Here is a 25,067-nt window from a genome sequence, read left to right on the forward strand (position 1 = left end):
TATACATATACATATACATACATACTACATACATACATACATACATACATACATACATACATACATATATATAATATATATATATATATATATATATATATATATATATAGACACCTCATTGCATCAGCTTACAGTCATTGCATCAGTGCCTGGTTTACAGCTTACAACCTTACATCAGCTGGCAGCTATTAAATCCTCAGTACCTGACAACTTTCACAACGAAACACAGAACAATTCTCAGATTCCCAGGCACTGAAATCCAACCATTTGGGGGTCCAAGAGCTGTGAAAAACTCTAGTTTCTAATCTAGAAGGTCCTTTTTCATTCAGTTGCCATTGAACCTAATTTACGAAGATCTCTCACCCTTGGTTATGTTGGTTTGGGATTGTGTTGGATCTGCTGTCACTTATTTTGGCTGTGTGGGGGAATTCACTGGAGGAAGCAATTAGGTTTCGAAGAGTTAGCGGTGAAAGGAAACCAGGCCATCAAAGAACGCGGTGGCTGGGCACCATCAGAGCTGACCCCAACCAGAGCATAGGACAACTCAAAGAGGTAGTGCAGAAGAGAAGAAGATGTGGAGAGACCTGGCTGATAGAATCACCAAGAGCTGGACATGATTGAATGGATAACATCATCAGAAATTGATGGAGAGCTATAGGTTTCTTGCTACTGCCTCAGTGGTGGGTTTCAAATTTTTTTCGAACCTACTCTGTGGGTGTGGCTTCCTTGGTGGGAGTGGCTTGCTGGCCATGTGACCTGGTGGGAGTGGCTTGCCGGCCATGTGTTTTCTCTCTCTCTCCCTCTCTCTCTCTTCCCTTCCTTTTGTCTCTCTGTCCCTTTTTCTTTTTTTCTTTCATCTCTCTCTCACTTTTTTCTTTCTTTTTTCTTCTTTCTTCCTTCCTTCCTTCCTTCCTTCCTTCCTTTCTCTTTCTCTTTCTCTCTCTGTGTGAGTCTGTGTGTGTGTGTGTGTGTGTGTGTGTGTGTGTGTGTGTGTGTCAGTGGTGGGTTTCAAAAATGTGACGAACCGGTTCTACCAAACTGGTGCGAACTGGTAGGAACCCACCTCTGTACTGCCTCCTACATGATGCCCTCAAATATGGCCTGTCAACCCATTCATTCAAGGGTGCCACTTAAACCCTAAAGTGCTTTGCTGGTTTGGGGTTTTATATGAATCAAACACTGGCGATTTGTTAAAAACATGGACTGAAGACCACCGAATGAAAGGATCACCTAATGCAAAAGAGGAACCCAATGTTCTCAAGAACTTCCTCTCACCTGGAGCTGAAGGTCTCGGCTTCTCATCACGGCCATGTTCTTCTCTTCGCTGAGCTGGGCGTACCTCATCGCCAGGTTGTAGTTCTCATCCTTCACCTTGATCAGCTCGTCGTTGTAATTGTTCCTCTCATCTTTCATTTTGTTGTATCTCTCCTGGAAGGTGAGGAGCTCGATCTTGTTGAGCTTCAGCTGCTTCCTCTCGTCTTCCATCTGGCGGGACTTGGCCAAGAGCTCGCAGCGCTGGGCGTCCTTCGTCTTGACTTGCTGCTGCAGCTTTATGATCTCGTTCATCAGGAAGTGAGTGAGACCCTCGTGTCCCTCTTCTACTGCGATGCAAACAGAGAAAGAAGCCGGCACAAAGTAAGTCATCGCAACAAGCTAATGGTGGTGAGTAGCAGGAAGTGTTCAATTGATCAGAATGGGGCTAAACACCATGGTCCAAAAAAACCTGTAGACCAGGGGTGTCAAACCTGTGGGCCGGATCCAGTGGTGGGTTTTCAAAAATTTTTCGAACCGACTCTGCGGGTGTGGCCTCCTTTGTTGGGAGTGGCTTGCCGGCCATGTGACCTGGTGGGAGTGGCTTGCCGGCCATGTGTTTCTCTCTCTCTCTCTCTCTCTCTCTCTCTCTCTCTCTCTCTTTCCTTCCTTTAGTCTCTCTGTCCCTTTTTTCTTTTTTCTTCATCTCTCGCGCTCACTTTTTCTTTCTTTTTCTTTTTTTATTTCTTCCTTCCTTCCTTTCTCTCTCTGTGTGAGTCTGTGTGTTTGTGTGTTTGTCAGTGGTGGGTTTCAATTTTTTTTTGAACCTACTCTGTGGGTGTGGCCCCCTTTGTGGGAGTGGCTTGCCGGCCATGTGACCTGGTGGGAGTGGCTTGCCGGCCATGTTCTCTCTCTCTCTCTCTCTCTCTCTCTCTCTCTCTCTCCCCTTCCTTTGTCTCTCTGTCCCTTTTTCCTTTTTTTCTTTCATCTCTCGCTCACTTTTTCTTACTTTTTTCTTTTTTATTTCTTTCTTTCTTCCTTTCTTTCTCTGTCTCTGTGTGTGTGTGTGTCAGTGGTGGGTTTCAAAATTTTTTTGAACCTACTCCATGGGTGTGGCCTCCTTTGTGTGGAGTGCTTGCCGGCCATGTGACCTGGTGGAGTTGGCTTGCGGCGATATGTTCTCTCTCTCTCTCTCTCTCTCTCTCTCTCTTTTCCCCCCTCTCTCTCTCCTTCCTTTTGTCTCTCTGTCCCTTTTTCCTTTTTTTTCTTTCATCTCTCGCTCACTTTTTCTCTCTTTTTTCTTTTTTTATTTCTTTCTTCCTTTCTTTCTCTTTCTCTTTCTCTCACTGTGTGAGTCTGGGTGTGTGTGAGTGGTGAGTTTCAAAACTTTTTGGAACCTTTTCTGTAGGTGTGGCCTGCTTTCCGGGTCCACTGGTGGAACCTCTTCTAACCGGTTCGGTAGATTTGGACGAACGGTTCTACCGAACTGGTGCGAACTGGTAGGAACCAACCTCTGGCCGGATCTTAGTGCCTAGTGCTTAGATTTGCCCTGTGAGTCCACCCTGGAAACATCGAAAGACTGGCTCCTCTGCCAATGAAAACGGCGCTCAGGAGGGCCATGCACAGGTGATGGAAATGCTTGTCCCGATTGTGGTTGAACGTTGAGGATTAACTGTATGACCTCTCATCTTCCAACAAAGAAAAGTCAATGGGGGAAAGTTGGGTTCACTTAACAACCATGGCAAACAGTTGTAAAATTGGATGTGACTCAATGGGAATTCTTTCCTCGAAAGTTTTTTTTCAAGGGCCAACTGGACTTCCTGGTTTTTCTTTGAGGACGTTTCTTCAGCTCTGACTGGATGATGGGGAAGGGAAGGATTTATATTCCTTGCAGAGAGAGCTGGTCATTTTCATCCTCTTTAGAGGGTCATTGAGGCCACTTGGAGGTTTATCTGCGGGTCACCTGAGTAGTGTAGATGGGTGTGAAGACTTCCAGGTCCAAGTAGCCTCATGGACTCTTTAAAAGGATGCAAATGACCAGCTCTGTCTGCAAGGAATATAAATCCTTCCATTCTTCACCATCCAGTCAGAGATGAAGAAGCTTCTTGGATGAGAAGAGAAATGTCTTCAAAGGAAAATCAGAAAGTCCAGTTGCCTCCTGAAAAAAGCTCCTTTGGGACAACCAAGACCTGGATGACTGAGAATCTCCATAGACAATGAAAATTCTTGTCTCAATTGTGATTATAAGTAAAGGTAAAGATTCTCCTCACACATATGTGCTAGTCGTTCCCGACTCTAGGGGGCGGTGCTCATCTCCATTTCAAAGCCGAAGAGCCAGCGCTGTCCAAAGACGTCTCCGTGGTCATATGGCCGGCATGACTCAACGTCGAAGGCGCACGGAATTCTGTTCCCTTCCCACCAAAGGTGGTTCCTATTTTTCTACTTGCATTTTTTACATGCTTTCGAACTGCTAGGTTGGCAGAAGCTGGGACAAGTCACGGGAGCTCACACCATTACACGGTGCTAGGGACTCGAACCGCCAAACTGCCGATCTTTCTGATCGACAAACTCAGCCTCTCAGCCCCTGAGCCTTAATTGTGATTGAACCTTGAGGATTATCTGTACAATATATCAGAAACCTAATGTCCTACATTTCTAGTTCTTTTCCCGTACTCTGGTCCAAGCAACAAAGAACCAAGAAAGTTTATAAAGGATTTCCCCTATATTGATTGTTTGGAATAACAGATCCCCCCCCAAAAGTGAACCCCACTTACCAACGATAGTAGAAAAACGCCGCGTGGGTTCCTTCCCCGTTACTAATTTGTAGAGTTCAGGATAGTAAAACTCAAGGCTCTCCAAGAAGACCACGTAGCCCCTCTCTCCCTTTGTATGAAGGATGTCCAGGAGACGACCTACAATCAGGCCAAACATTGATCTGGTTACTAAAATAGAGAATTTCAATTTGAAACCGAAATTACAAACGAGGTAAGAAGAGGTGAAAGTGGCATGAGACGAATGATCGTTAGCTGTAGAACACGTGAGAAATTATATATGTGTGTGTGAGTGTGTGTGTTTGTGCCTGTGTGCGTGTGTGCATTGCATTTTTGCTGATAAATAAACGAAGGGAGACTAGTATAGATCTATTTCAAGCTATTTAGGTCTCATCAGCTAGCCATACCCTTTGCTGGGATTTGAACCCGGGCTGTTTTTACATGTTAGGCAGTTGTATTAGCCTCTAAGCCACAAGCTCTCCTCCCTCATCAGCTGAGCCAGGGGAATGATTAAGTGTTATGTCAAAGCACCTGGTGTGTCCAAATAACTGCCTAATATGTAAAAACAGCCCAGGTTCGAATCCCAGCAAGGGTATAGCTAGCTGATGAGAGCTGAATAGATTGAAATAGATCTATACTAGGCTCCCTTTGTTTATTTATCAGCAAAAATGCAACACAAGAATGGTTTCCTGCCTGGAAGGCTCCCAGGGTGGAGCCGAAAGGCAAAAGGGAAGCAGTATGCTCCCTCCCATATTTGGGCATGCCAGGTGCTTCGACATAAGACTTACTTATTTCCTTGGCTCAGCTGGCAAGGGAGGAGAGCTTGTGGCTTAGAGGTTAATACAACTGCCTAATATGTAAAAACAGCCCAGGTTTGAATCCCAACAAGAGTATGGCTAGCTGATGAGAGTTAAATAGCTTGAAATAGATCTATACTTCATTTATTTATCAGCACAAATACAACACAAGATTGGTTTCCTGCCTGGAAGGCTCCCAGGGTGGAGCTGAAAGGCAAAAGGGAAGCAGTATGCTCCCTCCCATATTTGGGCATACCAGGTGCTCCGACATAAGACTTACTTATTTCCTTGGCTCAGCTGATAAGGGAGGAGAGCTTGTGGCTTAGAGGTTAATACAATTGCCTAATATGAAAAAAAACAGCCCAGGCTTGAATCCCAGTAAGGGTATGGCTAGCTGATGAGAGCTAAATAGCTTGAAATAGATCTATACTTCATTTATTTATCAGCACAAATACAACACAAGAATGGTTTCCTGCCTGGAAGGCTCCCAGGGAGCCGAAAGGCAAAAGGGAAGCAGTATGCTCCCTCCCATATTTGGGCATACCAGGTGCTTTGACATAACACACACACACACACACACAATACAGCCTGTGAAATTACCTTTCCCAGCACCAACCAAAACAACTCAAAAGAATACGCCATTAAAAAAAAAAACCCTCCGCAGAATATCAAAGCAAGACAGAACAAGCCTCATGCATAACATTTAGCAGAACGGGTACTCTGCATATAAACCTCCCGGAATGTAATGCCATTTGTTTAAACACCAAATTGATATGCTGTCCTTCTGCTAAAAAAAAAATTAACATTTAAGGTGGCTTTTACAGTTTCCAAGAATAAAATAAAGGCAATTGTAATAAAACCTGAATGATAAACTAATTGACCTTTAAAGGCTTAGCTAAAGGGGGAATAAGTACTGGGTCTCCAAGGAAGGCTGGGGAAGCGGTCTGGAACTCCTACTCCGTTCAATCCCGCCAACAAGATTTCCCCCAAACCCCACCCCTGCCCCGTCTGGTTAAGATTACAACTTTGTTGTAATCTTTGCCGCTAATATTTCTGCAGATAAGTGGTTGGCTAGAGGGAAGGGATGGCTAACCCTTTTCTCTTTGCATGCCAAAAACTGTGCGCTGCGGCAGCCCATGTGCATGTGTGCATGGCTGCCCCATAATGCAATGCGCCCTGCTCCCTCCCGCTCCTGTGCGCATGCATGCAATCCCCCCTCTCCCCCCACGCACATGTGTGACCCCCCTTGCCTAGTTTTAGCATTAGCAATAGCAGTTAGACTTATAAACCGCTTCATAGGGCTTTCAGCCCTCTCTAAGCGGTTTACAGAGTCAGCATATTGCCCCCACAGTCTGGGTCCTCATTTCACCCAGATAGATAGATAGATGATAGATGATAGATGATAGATGATAGATAGATAGATAGATAGATAGATAGATAGATAGATAGATAGCAATAGCAGTTAGACTTATCTACCGCTTCAATAGCAATAGCAATAGCAGTAGACTTATATACCGCTTCATAGGCCTTTCAGGCCTCTCTAAGCGGTTTACAGAGAGTCAGCATATTTCCCCCAACAATCCGGGTCCTCATTTCACCCACCTCGGAAGGATGGAAGGCTGAGTCAACCTTGAGCCGGTGAGATTAGAACCGCTGAACTGCAGATAACAGTCAGCTGAAGTGGCCTGCAGTACTGTACCCTAACCACTGCGCCACCTCGGCTCTTGAAGCCTCCTGGGACCAGAAACGGGCCACAGTGGGGGCGCCGCACTCCCCAATGCCATGTTAGAACCGCTGAACTGCAGATAACAGTCAGCTGAAGTGGCCTGCAGTACTGCGCCCTAACCACTGCGCCACCTCGGCCTCCCTGAAGCCTCCTGGGACCAAAAACGGGCCACAGTGGGGGCACCGCACTCCCCAATGCCCTGTTTTGTGACTAGCAGGCTTTCCCAAAGCCTCCTGAAACCAAAGATGGGGTGGGGGGCACACCTCCCCCCCTGCACTCCCTCCATGCACATGTGTGATACCCCCTGCCCCCATGAATGTCCATGCAACCCCCCTGTGAATGTGCATGCAACCCCACTGTGAATGCGTGCACATCTCCTGCATGCGCTGCTGAGACCTGAAAATCAGGTGGCTGGCGGGAGGCGTGCACGCATGCATGGTGCAGCTAAACTGGGTGACGGCTGACATGCCAGCGGAGAGGGCTCCGCATGCCATAAATTTGCCACCACGGGTTGTAGTGGTTCCTTGATGCTCTCTGAGCTTGGTGGTTCATCTTACCAGCCCGGTTGATCTTGGAGAGGAGCATCGGGGAGTTGAGGACCTCATCTTCATCCTGCTCGTCCAAGACTTTGCACTGGCGCAGGTACGGGGTCAGCTTGGCGGGGTTGATGTAACGGGTCAGCATATGACGATTGCATTCAACGTTCTCCCATAGAGCTTCCTCTTCGTCCTTCAAGGTTTCGAGGCACTCGTCCATTTTCCCACACTTCTCCCTAAAAGAAGATGTAGAGAAAAAGGAAAGACAGTTTGGTTCCAGAAAGATCCCACATTTTGTCCAGAAAAGAACAACAAGGAGGATTAAGGGACTGGAGGCTAAAGCATAAGAAGAACGGTTGCAGGAACTGAGTATGTCTAGTTTAATGAAAAGGAGGACTAGGGGAGACATGATAGCATCTTCCAATATCTCAGGGATTGCCACAAAGAAGAGGGAATCAAGCTATCCTCCAAAACACCTGAGGGCAGGACAAGAAGCAATGGGTGGAAACTAATCAAGGAGAGAAGCAACTTAGAACTGAGGAGAAATTTCCTGATAGTTAGAACAATTAATCAGTGGAACAGCAGAAGTTGTGAATGCCCCAACACTGGAAGTCTTTAAGAAGATGCTGGAGAAGCCATTTTTCTGAAGTGGGTTTCCTACCTAGGCAGGGGATTGGACTAGAAGACCTCCAAGATCCCTTCCAACTCTGTTATTCTATTCTAAATATCAATCTGTTGAAGGTCCAACATCTTGTCCAGAAGAAAGCTTACAGAAAAAGAATTGAGTGAGCGTAACTGGTTTTATTATGCCACAAAGTCTCATGGATTCTACCCATGTTCATCAGATGTCCTGATGCTATAAAAGTAAAGGTTCCCCTCACACATACGTACTATTCGTTCCTGATTCTAGGGGGCGGTGCTCATCTCCGTTTCGAAGCTGAAGAGCCAGCATTGTCCGAAGACGTCTCCGTGGTCATGTGGCTGGCATGACTAAACGCCGAAGGCGCACGGAATTCTGTTCCCTTCCCATCAAAGGTGGTTCCTATTTGTCTACCTACATTTTTATGTGCTTTCGAACTGCTAGGTTGGCAGTAGCTGGGACAAGTCACGGGAGCTCACCCTGTTATGCGGCGCTAGGGATTCGAATCACCAAACTGCCGACCTTTCTGATTGATAAGCTCAGCGTCTTAGCCACTGAGCCACCGCGTCCCTGATGCTTTACCTCAAAGCAAAGAAACGTCTCCTTCTCTTTTGAAAAAATAAAATAAAAAAGCACCATTTGCATGGTTTCTCTCTCTCTCTCTCCCCTCCTTTGAAGGCGTATTTTTAGGTTGCAATTAAGGATGGCCATTCATTAATTTTTTACGACCATTTTTTTTCAACTATGATCTGAAGTGCCTTTCCTTAAGGCCGCATCTCTTTTCTTGAGATTGCACCGCCAAATAGCAGAGGAAACCACTTTTATTCAGCCTTTTCTTTTCGCTTTTCACTTAACGGAGAAAAAAACAGCTAACCTAGATAGCAGGAGGCTTGCAACGATAACCTAGAAAATCAACTTTATGCAGGAGGCCTCAGAGTAACAGGATGAATGAACATCTTGTATTCGGACAAGGGTTGCGCCAAGCCAGGAGATGGATGCCACAAGCCAAGATATCTTAGAGATCCAGGTTTTGTGGACGAGGGTGGTCTTGGAATGATGGTTCCCAACCCTTTGTTCCCAGGGCAACATGCAACAAGGCTGCCCATTTGTGTCCTGATTCCGCACTGCCCCAAAAAGCAGGAGCAATAGGAAGAGAGAAGGAATTGCTTTACAGAATTCAGCAAACAAGCAGAATAGAATAGAATAGAATAGAATAGAATAGAGTAGAGTAGAGTAGAGTAGAGTAGAGTAGAATTGGGTAGGGTAGGGTAGGGTAGGGTAGAATGCAGAATGCAGAATGAAAAATAGAACATAGAACAGAATAGAACAGATTAATGAATAGAATAGGTAAGAATAGAATAGGTAAGAATAGGTAAGAATAGGTAAGAATAGAATAGAATAGAATAGAATAGAATAGAATAGAATAGAATAGAATAGAATAGAGTAGAATAGAATAGGGTAGGGTAGGGTAGGGTAGAGTATGGTAGAGTAGAATACAGAATGGAAAATAGAACATAGAACAGAACAGAATAGAGTAGAATGCAGAATGCAAAATAGAATGTAGAACAGAACAGACTAATGAGTAGAGTAGAATAGGGTAGGGTAAAGTAGAGTAGAGTAGAGTAGAGTAGAATTGGGTAGGGTAGGGTAGGATAGAATGCAGAATGAAAAATAGAACATAGAACAGAATAGAACAGATTAATGTATAGAACAGATTAATGAATAGAATAGGTAAGAATAGAATAGGTAAGAATAGAATAGAATAGGGTAGGGTAGGGTAGGGTAGGGTAGAGTATGGTAGAGTAGAATGCAGAATGGAAAATAGAACATAGAACAGAATAGAACAGATTAATGAATAGAATAGGTAAGAATAGAATAGGTAAGAATAGAATAGGTAAGGATAGGATAGGATAGGATAGGATAGGGTAGGGTAGGGTAGGTTAGGGTAGGGTAGAGTATGGTAGAGTAGAATGCAGAATGGAAAATAGAACATAGAACAGAATAGAACAGATTAATGAATAGAATAGGTAAGAATAGAATAGGTAAGAATAGGTAAGAATAGGTAAGAATAGGTAAGAATAGAATAGAATAGAATAGAATAGAATAGAATAGAATAGAATAGAGTAGAATAGAATAGGGTAGGGTAGGGTAGGGTAGAGTATGGTAGAGTAGAATACAGAATGGAAAATAGAACATAGAACAGAACAGAATAGAGTAGAATGCAGAATGCAAAATAGAATGTAGAACAGAACAGACTAATGAGTAGAGTAGAATAGGGTAGGGTAAAGTAGAGTAGAGTAGAGTAGAGTAGAATTGGGTAGGGTAGGGTAGGATAGAATGCAGAATGAAAAATAGAACATAGAACAGAATAGAACAGATTAATGTATAGAACAGATTAATGAATAGAATAGGTAAGAATAGAATAGGTAAGAATAGAATAGAATAGGGTAGGGTAGGGTAGGGTAGGGTAGAGTATGGTAGAGTAGAATGCAGAATGGAAAATAGAACATAGAACAGAATAGAACAGATTAATGAATAGAATAGGTAAGAATAGAATAGGTAAGAATAGAATAGGTAAGGATAGGATAGGATAGGATAGGATAGGGTAGGGTAGGGTAGGTTAGGGTAGGGTAGAGTATGGTAGAGTAGAATGCAGAATGGAAAATAGAACATAGAACAGAATAGAACAGATTAATGAATAGAATAGGTAAGAATAGAATAGGTAAGAATAGAATAGGTAAGGATAGGATAGGATAGGATAGGATAGGGTAGGGTAGGGTAGGGTAGGGTAGAGTATGGTAGAGTAGAATGCAGAATGGAAAATAGAACATAGAACAGAATAGAATAGAATGCAGAATGCAAAATAGAATGTAGAACAGAACAGACTAATGAGTAGAGTAGAATAGGGTAGGGTAAAATAGAGTAGAGTAGAGTAAAATAGAATAGAATAGAATATCGTATGAATGGAGGAGAGGAGAGAAGAGGAGAGGAGAGGAGAGAAGAGAAATACTTAATTGGCCAAGTATGATTAAACAAACAAGGAATTTGTCTCTAGTGCAGAGGCTCTAAGTGCAAAGCAACAGAGTAATAATAGTCACAATAATGATACTAATAAGAAAGGTGAGTAGAGAAGGTGAAAAGGATATTGGGACATCCTCTTCAATTCTCTCTGAGAGTCAACTGTTCCTGGCATCACTCTGTCTATAGACAGGTGCGGAAACACACCGCCCCCCCTCCCAGAAATGAAACAGGCCAACGAATCACACTCGTCTGCAGCAAGCCCCGTGTTGGCATTTACACAGAGGAGGAAAAAAAGAGTCGTGGAGATAAGTGAATGGAGGCAAGGAAGAACACTGTGGGCCAAAGAAAACACACTCGCTGTTGATGCAGCTGTGGCCATAAGCATTGTGGGGAGGTGATCCTAAGCAGCCTCACACCAGCCCTGCGGTTGTTACAAGTAAGTGAAACGTAAGACAGAGAAATTATAGCTGGTGCCGACATCCATCCCAGCAGAAAACCCAACCTCACCCTCAGCTGGTTATCTTACAAAACCCACCACACTTTTTTTGTGTGTGCAAATTATTAATAGCTATTTTGTTGCTCCCAGAATGGCTGTTTTATTTGGATCGATGCCCCAACGAGCCAGAATTGGCTGGATCTCAGTATCACCATTTATATTGTCCTAGCCACAAACACGGAGGCTTAACCAACGACAAGGCTGCAGAGCCATCTGTTGTTTATCCAGCAAACCATGGCTTATGAGGGGAAAAAAAGGGGACGGCCCATGTGCGGCTTTAGAGAAATGATGAATTATGGAAGGTTTTAGCCTCCGCTGGGGGCTGAATGTTGGCCGCGGGAAGCTGTGAGGATGTAGAAATAATGCAGGCATGAGGCTAAGGGAAGGCTTAGCAGAAACCTTTCCCAGAGAGTAAGACGAGGTGTGCAACGCCTCTTTGGCTGTTTGACATAGTCACGGGTAAATGTAAAAAAAAAATGTTGCGATGCCGGATTGTGGAATGTGAAAGGGGGGAGGGTTGTATGTATGCTGCGATACTGCATTTGGGGTTTAAAACTAGGATGCTTTGCAGTGAATGCACAGGAAGCCCTTGACCCACGACCACAATTTGAGCCCCAAAATTTCTGTCGCCAAGCGAGACTCAGCGAGTTTTGCCCCATTTTATAACCTTTCTTGCCACTGTTGCTGTTGTGGCCCAGCAGGAGCCATTGGAGCTGCCACCAGACTCCAACAGCGAGGGGCCCGATGAGTTGGCTCTGGAGGATGTGGAGGACCCTGGACAAGGTTCCGACTCCGAGCAGGGCACAGAGAGGCTGGTTGGCCACCAAGTGGCACCTGAGCCTTGGACCAGTGGGGAGGAGACAAGGGAGAGTGATCCAGACGCCAGCAGTGAGTTGTTCCTGGATGCACAGCACCGAAGAGCTAATAGTGTCAGGAACAGTTGTGCAGTTACAGGAGGTGATTGCACTCAGCTGGTGGTCATTAGGCTCCTCTCCAGACTATAAAAAGACTACTTTTGCACGCGCCCCTCTTGCAGAAGTCAACGCAGGAATGAATGTTGGAGAACGTTGTTCTGAGCTTGGCAGGCTGGATTGCTGCCAAGCCTGATCTGTGTTTATTGCTGCCCAAGCTTGTCTGCGCCAGTTTGCTGCCAAGGACCTGTCTGTCTGTTAATTACATGCCGTAACTTATCTTTGGCTCGGAGAGTGCTTTGGTGTGGAACGAGGGGGATCAGAACAGTTGCTAAGTAAATCACGGCAGTTGTCCAGTTAGTAACACTGCTGTTAAGTAAATCTGCTTCCCCATTGTTGGATGCTCACCAAAGGTGATCGCGTGACCTCGGGACGCTGCAACCATCAATAGGAGCGAGTTGCCAGGCGTCCAAATTTGATCAGGCAACCTTGGGCATATTTTTTTAACAGATTAACATAGTTGGAAGAGACCTTGTAGATCTTCAAGTCCAGCCCCCACCCCTCCCAAGGAGGAGACCCTACAAAACAGTTATAAATCAGGGCCATTGTGATTTCCAACGGTCACTAAACAAGGGGTTTTAAGTCGCGGTCTACCTGGGAACTAGGTAAAGGGAACGCCTGTGGAAATTAATAACCTTAAATCCAAGGAAAATAAAGTGAATGTTTGCATATCACACAGAAATTTAGGAAAACTGAAGCAGGGTTTTGCCAACGCTTGCTTAGCTAAAAAAAAAAGGCATTAAGAGTTGTTAACCTGATCTTGCGTAGCTTCATCTCCGGTAATATTATACTGCTAACTAGGGCATATACAAAACCTTTGCCAGACCAATCCTCGAATACAGCTCGTCTGCCTGGAATCCACACGGTATATCGGACATTAATACGATCGAGTGAGTCTAGAGGTGTTTCACGAGAAGAGTCCTCCACTCCTCTGCTCACAACTGAATACCTTAAGACACCAGGCTTGAAATTTTGGGCTTGGACAACTTAGAACTATGTTGTCTTCGATCCGACGTAAGCGTAGTACATAAAATTATCTGCTACGATGTCCTACTTGTCAATGAATACTTCAGCTTCAACCACAACAACACATGAGCTCAGAATAGATACAAACTCAAGGTCAACCGCTCCAAACTCGATTGCAGAAAATACGACTTCAGCAACAGAGTGGTCAACGCCTGGAATGCTCTACCTGACTCCGTTGTTACATCCCTAAATTCCCATAACTTTAACCTTCGACTGTCTACTGTTGACCTTACCCCATTCCTAAGAGGTCTTTAAGGGGTGTGCATGAGTGCACCAGCGAGCCTTCCGTCCCTGTCCTAATGCTCCTTTGTATTCGCATTCATTTCATGTATTCATAATCATGTCTATACTTGTCTCTGTTACCTCGTACATGCTTGACGAGAAAAACAAGTAAAATAATAAATAAATCGGTGGTCTCTCAAATTCCCCCTGTTCCCTGCAAACTGGGAACAGGGCCATGATCAAAACAGGTACAAAATTGTCATTCGGCGATCAAAACGAATACAAAATTGTCATTCGGCATTTTAAGAGGAGGAATCAAAAGCGGTTGAGAAGATGCCAGTCTGAATCCTTTGGGGAGGTTTAAGAGAAGCTTCGTCCTTCTGCTGCTCAGCTTCACGTCCTCTCTTGCCTCCATCTCCCTCCCTTCTTCTCCCTCCTTCTCTTTCGCAAAACTTCCCCTCCCCTCCCCTCCCCGCCTTCGCCTCAACCGTCCACGAGGAGAGTTTTAAATAGTTACAACATGCATGGGCTTTATCACACTTGTTCTCACAGCCTCTGATTTGAATGCCACTTCAGGGATGACACAAAACTGTCTTAAGTGCCCGACTGCCATGGAAACCTCCTGGCACAAATTCCCCCCCCCCCTGACTGCAGATGTGAAGTTAGCCATGTGGGCTGACCGGGAAACAAAGGCCAGAATTCACCTGTTCAGGTTTTGAAATGTTCAAATTGTAGCAGCAACAAAGAGTTTATTGTTTGTCTCCTACCCCAACAGGATTACCGTACGGAGTATTCTTAATTTTGTGGGACAGTTTGCATCCCGAAGAGCCCTTGGTGCTCTCTGAGCTTGGATGTTTTCATGCAGACATTTCGTTACCCAACTAGGTAACATCATCAGTTAGAAGGGAGACAGAGAGCAAACCGCACTGATGATGTCACATAGATTGGTAATGAAATGTTTGCAAGAAAACAACCAAGCTCAGAGAGCACCAAGGACCCCACCATTCCTCCTCCTGCTCTTCCTCCTCCCGCTCTTCCCTTCTAGCACTGATGATGTTACCTAGTTGGGTAATAAAATGTCTGCAAAAAAACAAGCTCCCGGGAGCATCAGTGACTCCTCATTTCAAATATTCTGTCAGGCCTGCATTTATATTCCTTTTAGAATTTTGGCCTGCCACACTTTCTCTTATTTCATTATGCTGTTTCATTAGTATAGTTGACGGGAGGGGGGAATAGACAGGAGTAGGATTGTGGAATGTATTGTTTTCATTCTTTACTAGAAGCCAAGGTCATCCTTTGTCTCCGCACTTTCACACCTGATCGGAAGCAGCTGGGTGTGGATGCCAGCGTGGAAGAAGAAGATTGGACCACGTGATGGATTGTGGGTGTGGGGACAAGATCATGAACTTTTAACTGGGTGGGATTCTGATGTCATTTCCAGTATTGGGATTAACACAGATGTGCTAAAATGTCTGCTTTATTAAATTGGAACTTTAAGGATTGTCTTGCCTTTGATTCTGATTTAATTCTACATTATACTTGGAACCCTGACATATTATCCTTTATTGGTAACTGGAAGCACTCTACTCTGTCAAGAGGAATATGGAGGATCCTCGACTTATGACCAACTCTTTAGCAACCGGTGAAAGTTATGATGAAGCTGAAAAAAGATACTTATGGCCCAAATTCGAAGTTCTGATGCCCCCCGTGGTCATTCAGCAACTGGCTCACAATTGTGTCTGTTTGCAGCATCCCACAGTCACATGACTGTGATCTATTATTATTATTTTTTGGTCAGAAATTGGAGTTTGCAATGGACTCCCTTAAGGACTGCTACATTTGCAAAAGTGGTCATAAAACCGGGCAGGTTGAAAACGGATACCTGCATTGCTCTGTCTGCCTGAAAGGTGGAAAAGGGAGGGACTTTTACTGGAGTGAAACAATCACAATCAACAATGTCTGCAATTGTCAGGACGTTTACACAAAAAACAGACCGACTTATGGCCACAATCTCGGCTAGAGCTTGGGGTGGGCTTTCGCATTGTCCCCTCCTTTCCTAGCAAATGAGAATGCAAGTATTCTGACCGAGACTTCCCAAGAGCATGAAGCAAACTTCTTCTTGTCCTGACAAAAACCCTTTTGATTCATGGACTGTGAATTCTGCTCCTTCACATCCAGCAAAGTCTTTCAAGGGAGGATTTACAGTCACAGACCTCATCTGGCTTGGAGAGCTGCCAGGCCGATAGCTGCAAAACTTGGCAAGGAGCCTCGGAGAGTCACGAACCAATGAAGTGAACTAATTGTCTCCTGCAAACTCCACTCCCATTTTGTTCCTCTTTTATTGCCTCTGGGAGGGGCCATTCACCGTCCATCTGTGGCCTTACTCCCAAGTCGACCCCTGTTCTTTAGCCATTCCCTTCGTCTGGCAACTCTGCGCATGCGCACACTGGGAACAGGCTCCAGCTGTTCCTCTGCCTCACTGATGTCTGACTCTGAAGGCAGCTGATAACTGTCAGACAGCCCTGGCCCCCCTCTCTGCCTCCGACACAGAGCCCTCCTCAGAGCCTTCCCCAGACTCCAGGACTGGCCCAGGTTCTTCCTCCCCAACCTCCTCACTCTCCGAATCTGTTGCCAACTCCGCTGACCGCTGGCAGGCCACAACAGCTGGAGGCCAGTGAGAGATCAACAACAACAAGCAACAACTCATGGCTAAAGGAAACTAGGATTCATTCCAAGTTCTGTACCCAGAGACTAATTATACAGGATCTCACAAGATCAGGAAAGAAAGATAACACACAGCACACATACAAAATAAATTATCTTTCTGCAAAATGTATGCCTGGCCTTTTCAATCGTGGTTGCGAAGAGGAAATATCGGTCTAATCAGCTTTGTGACGGCACCTTCTGGCTGATGAATACGTTTGGGGAAATCATTCATAACTCTGCTCTGGTCCTTCGCGAGCTCCTCCTTTGCCGGAAACCAGCGTAGCAAAATGAAGCCGCCAGAGGAAGTGAGTAAAATGTCAGACAATGACACCCCCAGCTTATCTAACGCAAGCTTTGAAAAAGGAGAATGAAAGGAAGGGAGGTTTGGGCAGCTGACCAAACCCTGCTTATCTGTTTTTCGTAACAAGGACGCAACAGGGCTGCTGTGTGATTAAGTCACCATCTGATGAAGCCCTGACTTCCTGTGTCTGAACACAACCATCCACGATGGCGCAGTGGCTAGAGTGAGGTACTGCAGGCTGCTTCTGCTGACTGCCGGCTGCCTGCAATTTGGCAGTTCGAATGAAACCAGGCTCAAGGTTGACTCAGCCTTCTGTCCTTCTGAGGTGGGTAAAATGAGGACCCAGATTGTTGGGGGTCAAGAGGCCGACTCTTAAACTGCTTAGAGAGGACTAGAAAGCACTGTGAAGCAGTATATAAGTGCTATTGCCCTTCCTTCCTTCCTTCCTTCCTTCCTTCCTTCCTTCCTTCCTTCCTTCCTTCCTTCCTTCCTTCCTGGCTGCCTGCTTTCCTTCCTTCCTTCCTTCCTTCCTTCCTTCCTTCCTTCCTTCCTTCCTTCCTTCCTTCCTTCCTTCCTTCCTTCCTTGGTGGCATAATGGTTAGAATGCAATATTACAATCTAATTCTGGCAACTGCCACCAGTTCGATCCTGACCTGCCGAAGGTTGACTCAGCCTTCTATCCTTCCGAGGTGGGTAAAACGAGGACCCAGATTGTTGGGGGTCAAGAAGCTGATTCTGTAAACCGCTTAGAGAGGACTAGAAAGCACTGTGAAGCAGTATATAAGTACTATTGCCCTTCCTTCCTTCCTTCCTTCCTTCCTTCCTTCCTTCCTTCCTTCCTTCCTTCCTTCCTTCCTTCCTTGGTGGCATAGTGGTTAGAATGCAATATGACAATCTAATTCTGGCAACTGCCACCAGTTCGATCCTGACCTGCCGAAGGTTGACTCAGCCTTCCGTCCTTCCAAGGTGGGTAAAATGAGGACCCAGATTGTTGGGGGCAAGAGGCTGACTCTGTAAACCACTTAGAGAGGGCTGTAAAAACCCTGTGAAGTGGTATATAAGTCTAAGAGCTAAGTGGGAAGGAAGGAAGGAAGGAAGGAGGGAGGGAGGGAGGGAGGGAGGGAGGGAGGGAGGAAGGAAGGAAGGAAGGAAGGAAGGAAGGAAGGAAGGAAGGTAGGTTGGTTGAAATAACATTGTCCAACCTGGGATAATCCAGATCTGCACATCAACCAAGCAACCAACTTGGTTGAGCATCTATTTGGAGGAGATTATTCTTAACGGATCCAAGTGCGCGCACACCCCAATCTGGAGGGGAAATGTTTAAGCAAAAGAACCAAACTCCAAGCTTTCATGCCGTGAATACAGGCAAGAAATTTCAGGTAGGAAATTGGGCAACCTTTCTTCAGATTTCAGCCCTGCACTTCCAAGCTTTCTGACTCTCCATTCTTCTCTGTTTGCAAGCAAGGGAGTGGCTGGACGTCAGCCAGCCAGCCAGAGCAGCTAAATTTATATTTGGGAAGTGAAAGTGCCCCTATTTATTTTTCTCAAGAAAATCTAAAATCCAGCGCTGAGGGCCAAGCCCTGTTCTTCAGCCCAACCAGCAAAGCGATTCCTCCTCTGACATTAATCTTCTGGTTGTCGACTGATCCCTTTCACCGGGGACACGAGCAGCACACACAACACAAACACACACAGACACAAACAAGATATTAAAGTTGAAATGAGGGCCTGTGTAGGAGATCTTCCCAGCTTCTGCACAGGCGGCTTCCAAGGAACTCTGCTCTGAACCTATAAAGATAAAGGTTCCCCTCGCACATCTGTGCTAGTCCTTCCTGACTCTAGGGGGCGGTGCTCATCTCCGTTTCAAAGCCAAAGAGCCAGCGCTGTCCGAAGACGTCTCCGTGGTCCTGTGGCTGGCATGATTCAACACCGAATGTGCACAGAGCACTATTACCATCCCACCAAAAGTGATTCTTATTTTTCTACTTGCATTTTTACCTGCTTTCGAACTGCTAGGCTGGCAGAAGCTGGGACAAGTAACGGGAGCTCACTCAGTTACGCGGCGCTAGGGATTCGAACCGCCAAACTGCTGAGCTTTCTGATTGACAGACTCAGTGTCTTACCCACTGAGCCACCACATCCCTATAATATGACATGATATGATATATAACTTATAGCCACCCTTATAGTCTCTGGGAAGAAAATACACAGCCATAATTCATGGTTTAGTTTATGCATCTGTGTATGGCACAAGCCATACGACCTTATTAAAACAAGTTTCACAGACTCTGGATATGGCAGTACCTTTCTAAGATTTGGAAGCGAGACAGAATCAAACCAGGTTTGAAGTGGAAATGCCAGGCCATCTTAAGGCACATCATAGGGACTAGGAAAACGGGAGCGAACCATTTACGTACTGCTCTGAAAACTACACAGATTTATTAATGAATGACCAAGAATTGAGCTGAACACAAAGGAGCTTTAAACACACATACACACACACACACACACACACACACACACACTCTTTAAGCTCAGAAGGTAACCTCTATCGATGCCCTCCGTGTGCGGGTGTGTATGTTTGCCCACCTATTTTCCAAACACACACAACTTTCGAATGGTTTTGTATTCTGAGGAGCTCGCCTTTCTCTAATAAAATGCAAATGTCCTAAATAAACTCAGAAGCCGTTAACCCAAATTGAAAACGGAATGTAAAATACAAGGTGTGGGGGGGGAGGGGAAGTTTAGAAATACAAGAATGAAGTACCTGTCTGTTATCCAGGAGGAGGTACACTAGAATTCAGCGGGCTTCGTCCTTCCTGAGGGATTAAGCCCCACCTGTGAAATGCACCGAGCCTTTCACTTCCTTCCAAAGAGGGAGAGTCGTCACCTTGCCCCCAGGAAAGAGAAGCAATTAAAAAAAGGCTGCTGAGAAAAATCGTACGGAAGAGGAGGACGAGATGGGATGCAGCCCTTTTCTGCTCTGGACTTCCTCTCTTGTTAATCGGCAGCAAGCGATAACACAACTGGGAAGTCCCATTTTCAGCCTATTCCTTCACCTGTTGGGATGAGAAGGCGCTGCGGGCTAACAGGGCAGCGCCATTGCGCAGGAGTTTGAGATTTCAACAACTCATTCAAATTTACAACGACTCTGAAAATGGTGTCTTATGTCCTGTTCTTTCATTCAGTTTCTGCTATTCTTCTTTTTTTTAAATATCCTTTAAAAAATGGGTAGCTTTTAAGCATCCATCTACGGAAATTTTCCACTGGACGGGTTGTACAGTTGGCCAATTTTCTTGGTCCATTTTCTTTCGGTTGCATTTTGAGGTGCACAATAGGAATTGTTCTGCATCCCCCCCGTCCATTGTTTTTCAGGCATTACACAAGTTATCTAAGTGCGTCAAAATGAACCTAATTCCGTGAGGTTTTCAGTTCTAGGAATCCAGATAGTTTATTTATTTTTTTCTTCAGTTGAGTTGAGTTGACTTGACTTGACTTGGGTTGACTTGAGTTGATCTGACTGTTTATCAATATTTTTTTAAATTTTTTTTATTTTAAACACCTAAACACATCAACAAAAACAAACACATGACTTAAACAAACATAGGAACAAGAAGTTCCATCATATATCATACAGAGGTTCCGTATCGGTTTCTTTACAGTTAGTGTTTTCCCTTCTATACATTTCTATCTTGCATTCATGGTCCCCTTATTCGTTATCCATTTTTATGTACAATTCTATATTTATTTATGCTTAGCTATTTATAACAAAATATTGTTTACCTATATTCTGTTTTATATTCTTACTGTCATTTATTCTCTTACATACAATTATAGGTATACATTCACATAGTTATTCCTTTTCTTTGCCATTCTTATACTTTTGTTATTCCATTTAAAAATATATATTTAATATACATTTAATATACAGTTTGAGTTGCTTTGTTTACCATCCTTAGCGCCTGTTGTGACACCACCTTATTTTTTTTCTTCAGTTGAGTTGAGTTGACTTGACTTAAGTTGACTTGGGTTGACTTGACATGACTTGAGTTGATCTGACTGTCTATCAATATTAACCATGACTTTCCTGTGGCTAAACCAGGATTTCTCACCCATCGCCTATGTTGAGATGGGTGGACTTCACTCCCAGAATTCCCCAGTTAGCCTTGGGAGTTGAGGTCCAACCTTCTTAAAGTGGCTAAGGTTGAGAAACCCTGGTTTAGCCATAGGAAAGTCATGATTAGTATTGAGGGACAGTCAGATTAACTCAACTCAACTCAAGTGAAGTCAAGTCAAGTCACCTTAAGTCAACTCAACTCAAGTGAAAAAAAAAAACCCTATCTGGATTCCTAGAACTGAAAACCTCATGGAATTAGGTTCATTTTGACCCACTTAGACAACTTGTGAAATGCCTGAAAAACAATGGGCAAGGGGAACGCAGAACAATTTCTAGTGTGCACCTCAAAATGCAACCGAAAGAAAATGGACCAAGACGATTGGCCAACTTTACAACCAGTGGAAAGCTTGCTTAGATGTATGTATGTCAAGAACTACCTGAATTCATGTGTCATGCACGACATGTGTGTAGACATCCTGTTCCCTTCCCACCAAAGGTGGTCCCTATTTTACTACTTGCATTTTTACCTACTTTTGAACTGCTAGGTGGGCAGAAGCTGGGACGAGTAACGGGAGCTCACTCCGTTATGCGGTGAAAGGGATTCGAACCGTCAAACTGCCGTCCTTTCTGATTGACAAGCTCAGCATCTTAGCCACTGAGCCACCACATCCCTTCCTTAAAAGACCCTAAATTCGATCGTTCTGGGTAAGCCCAAGTAGGAGAAAGGAGGGGGAAAAATATTACAGGATGGGAAGTAGCGCCTGGGAAAAATAGAACATGAGACAAATGAGCACCCAGGCCGAGAAATAAAGAGAAGCAAGATTTCAGATCGGATCTGGGTATTTTCAAGTTTAAAATTAGCTCTGGGCATGCAAATTAAGCTAATAGGATAATAATTTTAATAGCTCACTGTAGAGAGTGGAGGGCCGCAATGTGAAGGGACTTCAGGAATTGTAAATAAGAAGATGAAAGGTTCCCATTTAATTACAGCTTTCATCTCTGCACATGTAAACACACAAACATACACACAACCTCACTGCCGTCATACAAAAGGATGGGGTGAGTGAGAATTATGCTAACAGTGAAGAGGGTAGATAGAAAATTTTGCTTTTGAAAACCCAAGCGGACTTTTCTGAAATAAGCAGCCAAAGGGACCCTGTTTGGTGCAGAAACAAGACTCTGGAATTAATTAATTTCCCCTTTCGTCCTCCAAGTCTTTTTCTTTCTTTCTGCCAGACGCCGAGATGGTGAGGTTTGGCTTTCTCACAGCTAATTTCTTAGCTGATTTACTTGGGAAATCCCTAGATTTCAAACTCTGTGCAGCACAGCTCAAATGATGTCAATGTAACACAAAAGTGAACTAAACCAATTGCTGCAGGAACATACAAGGTCAAATTCTGGGACTCAGAAGTCCCCTGATCCATGAGAGGGTGGCATATAAATTTAATAAATTTAAATAATTAAAAAAAACACACACCTCACAAGACTCTTATAATGTCTCTATGTGTTTTGTGTAGCAGAAACAAACTTTTGTGGCCTCTTGATCAGTGGTGGGTTTCAAATTTTTTTACAACCTCTTCTGTAGGTGTGGCCTGCTTTGTGGGAGTGGCTTGCCAGCCATGTGACCAGGTGGGAGTGGCTTGCCGACCATGTGACCAGGTGGGCGTGGCCAACTTGTAAAATGTGATGAAACTTACTTAACAACGCTCTTGTTTAGCAACCAAAATATTGGCTCAGAAACTCTGGCATTTGAAGCACGCAAGTCTTAAGGCTATCAAGTTACAAGACCCTCTCACCCCTAACCCTTTAGAAAAGAAAACCCCCAGGGGTGTTCAAACTTGACAGCTTTAAGATTTGTGGACTTCAACTCCCAGAATTCCTCCTCCAGTCATGTTGGTTCAGGAACTCTGGCATTTGAGGCACGCAAGTCTTAAAGCACTCAAGTTACAAGACCTTTGCACCCCTAACCCTTTAGAAAAGAAATCCCCAGGGGTGTTCAAACTTGAAAGCTTTAAGACTTGTGGACTTCAACTCCCAGAATTCCTCCTCTCGCTCTTCATCTTGATGATGTGCGGACGGGCAGGGGGAGGGAGCTGAAACCAGTTCTAAACAGCACTGTAGATTTGTGGAACCTCTTCTATAGAAGAGGTTAGAACTGGCAGGAACCCACCCCTGCTCTTGGTGCATGTTTGAGTAAGTCCACCCTGCCAACGTAGGTTTATTCCCAACCTGGAGGAAGACATCCATCCATATCCCAAAGGTGCTTTTTCAAGAGGCAACTGGGCTTCCTTTGTTTTTTTCTTGAAGACATTTCACTTCTCATCCAAAAAGCTTCTTCAGTTGGGACTTCAGTTCGGTCAGAACTGAAGAAGCTTCTTGGATAAGAAGTGGTCTTCCAGAGAGAACCATGTCCAGTTGCCTTTTGAAGAAGCACCTTTGGGACAACCGTGACCTGGAGGACTGAGAATCTCCATAGAACTCCATACAAATCCCAGGTCTGATTTTGGGGTCCTGCAGCTCTTTTGGGAGTCAACACAGCTCAACGGGGATGTCAAGAAGTCAACCTTCCATGGAGCCAACTAACCAACTAGGAGTCAAGCTAAGAACAAGAGCCAGAAAGCTTTTTCATGTTCATAAAATCAAAGGTTCCCTAGGAATTATATATATTGCAATACCAGGTCAGAAACACACCAGTTTTGAGGAAATTCATCTCAAGAACCTCAGGGATGGTGTCCCTCCATCTTTCCTGCAGAGATCAACAGCTTGGGGCCTCCAAGGCGCATAGGAGACCCCACACAGCTCTTAAGTGTCATCTCCATCTATCACAGCTTCTTTGAAAATTGTGGTCAGATTGCGTGTTACCAATGAGTGAAGGAAACAAGTGAAGCACAGGAAGAGCGAGCTGTGAACTGCACTGAATAAAAAAGAATTGAAGGTGGATGAAATGAACACGGAAAATGCAAAATATTTTGAGCTGGTTCTGGCTAATCCCTTGACCTGGGCCATCCAACTCTTTGGAAGGAGACCTTCTGTCTACATTTAGAAACCAAGGGAGGTTGCCACCTTCACCTAGATTGCCCACCCCAGTTTCTCTGCCAAGGAAGATCCTCTTGTCTCTAGCCATGTCTACTCACCACATGGACCAGACCCATGGAGAGTCATGGATCTTGCTGAGCCCGCGAGATCGTACACCAGCAAGATCTCTCCCCCCTTCCATAGTTTTCCCATTTGGCTAAGACTGAAGAGTAGGACTTGAGACTTTGAATCCTGTTTCCCTTGGCAAACATGATCCTGGCCAAGGAATTATTGGTTGGAATTCAAAATATCCAGACAGCACCACTTGGCCCCAGAATCGTGTCACCTGACCTCTTCACCAAGACACAAAGAGGCAAGGAGGATCAAGTGTTTTCCCTCCCAGAATCTCCACCGGGGAGAAGACCCTCAAGAAACTCAAGAACTCAAAGACCGTACCTTCAACTCCTGCCGGAAGTCTAGAAATCGTGCGTCTCTTAAGCCGAGGACGTCCAGCTTCTGCTTCTGGGCACCTTCACCAGCTGCTCCACGGATTTCTTTATCTCTCCTGCAAGTGTCGCCAAGTTCTGCCTTTCCTCCTGCCTTGTGGGTCTTCCTCCAAGGCACAGGGCACCGTAGGACAGTGCAGCATGATTCCGGAAACACCCGCCTACCCCCCTCGCGATCCTTTACCGACCTGGGCCTATTTATAGCAGGAAGGGAAGGCCCAGCCTGCTTCACTTCCCCTTCTCTTTGGCTGAGAAGCGGCTCTCAGCGCAGTTCCTCCTGCGAGAAGCAGAAAGGAAATGCTGTGTAGGAGTCTTCTCCTCACCTTTAAGGGAGAAAGGGGCTGAGTTGGGGACATCCAAACACTGCCAATGGGTTGTGGGTTGAGAAGAAGGATGTCTGGAGGATGACCATCTCCAACTAAAGGGGGGAACTTGAAGGAAGCGGTTGAAGACCTCAAATGGGTTGACCAAGCTAGCTGAAATCCTCTTTGTCTTTGAGATCTTTGCCCTGAGTCTCTCCTTTTCTCTTGATCCATGATGAAAGGACTCCAAAACATGTTGGCTGGTCTTCTGGTAGGATCAACCGAGCAAGAAGTGGAGACAGCAGACACTTCGATGGGGAGAGGGAACGGGGCAATTGGATCGATGCCTGTTTTGCAGTTGACCCTGGCAAAGGAAGGTTCAAGAGCTGTTGGCCCAAGTCTTGGATGGACATGAAGGAACATCTCTAACACTGTCCTTGAATGTTGGTCAACTTCAGAGCCTCCTAAAAGACAGCCCCTGATTGGTCCCTAGTCAGTTGCAAAGCAGCTTCATCCTGTCGCCCAGAATGAAAGCAATAAAAAACATTTGTGAGTAATTTAATTAGACCAAACTGTTAATACCACTCTATAAAGCCTTAGTAAGGTCACACCTAGAATTCTGCATCCAGTTTTGGTCACCACACTATAAAAAAGATGTTGAG

General features: G+C 44.9%; 1 protein-coding gene across 1 annotated transcript; it reads right to left on the reverse strand.

Moving 5' to 3' along the window:
* Positions 1 to 1,258: 1,258 nt before the first annotated feature.
* LOC116523266 (caspase recruitment domain-containing protein 11-like) lies at positions 1,259 to 7,918 on the reverse strand. Its single transcript, XM_032238362.1, has 4 exons — positions 7,854 to 7,918; positions 7,104 to 7,318; positions 4,027 to 4,164; positions 1,259 to 1,602 (listed from the first exon to the last, which is right to left on the reverse strand). Exons 1-4 carry the CDS (start codon positions 7,916 to 7,918, stop codon positions 1,259 to 1,261), a joined length of 762 nt encoding a protein of 253 aa, XP_032094253.1.
* Between the last annotated feature and the right edge of the window lie 17,149 nt (positions 7,919 to 25,067).

Source organism: Thamnophis elegans, unplaced genomic scaffold, assembly GCF_009769535.1.
Source record: "Thamnophis elegans isolate rThaEle1 unplaced genomic scaffold, rThaEle1.pri scaffold_132_arrow_ctg1, whole genome shotgun sequence".
NCBI classification, from domain to species: domain Eukaryota; kingdom Metazoa; phylum Chordata; class Lepidosauria; order Squamata; family Colubridae; genus Thamnophis; species Thamnophis elegans.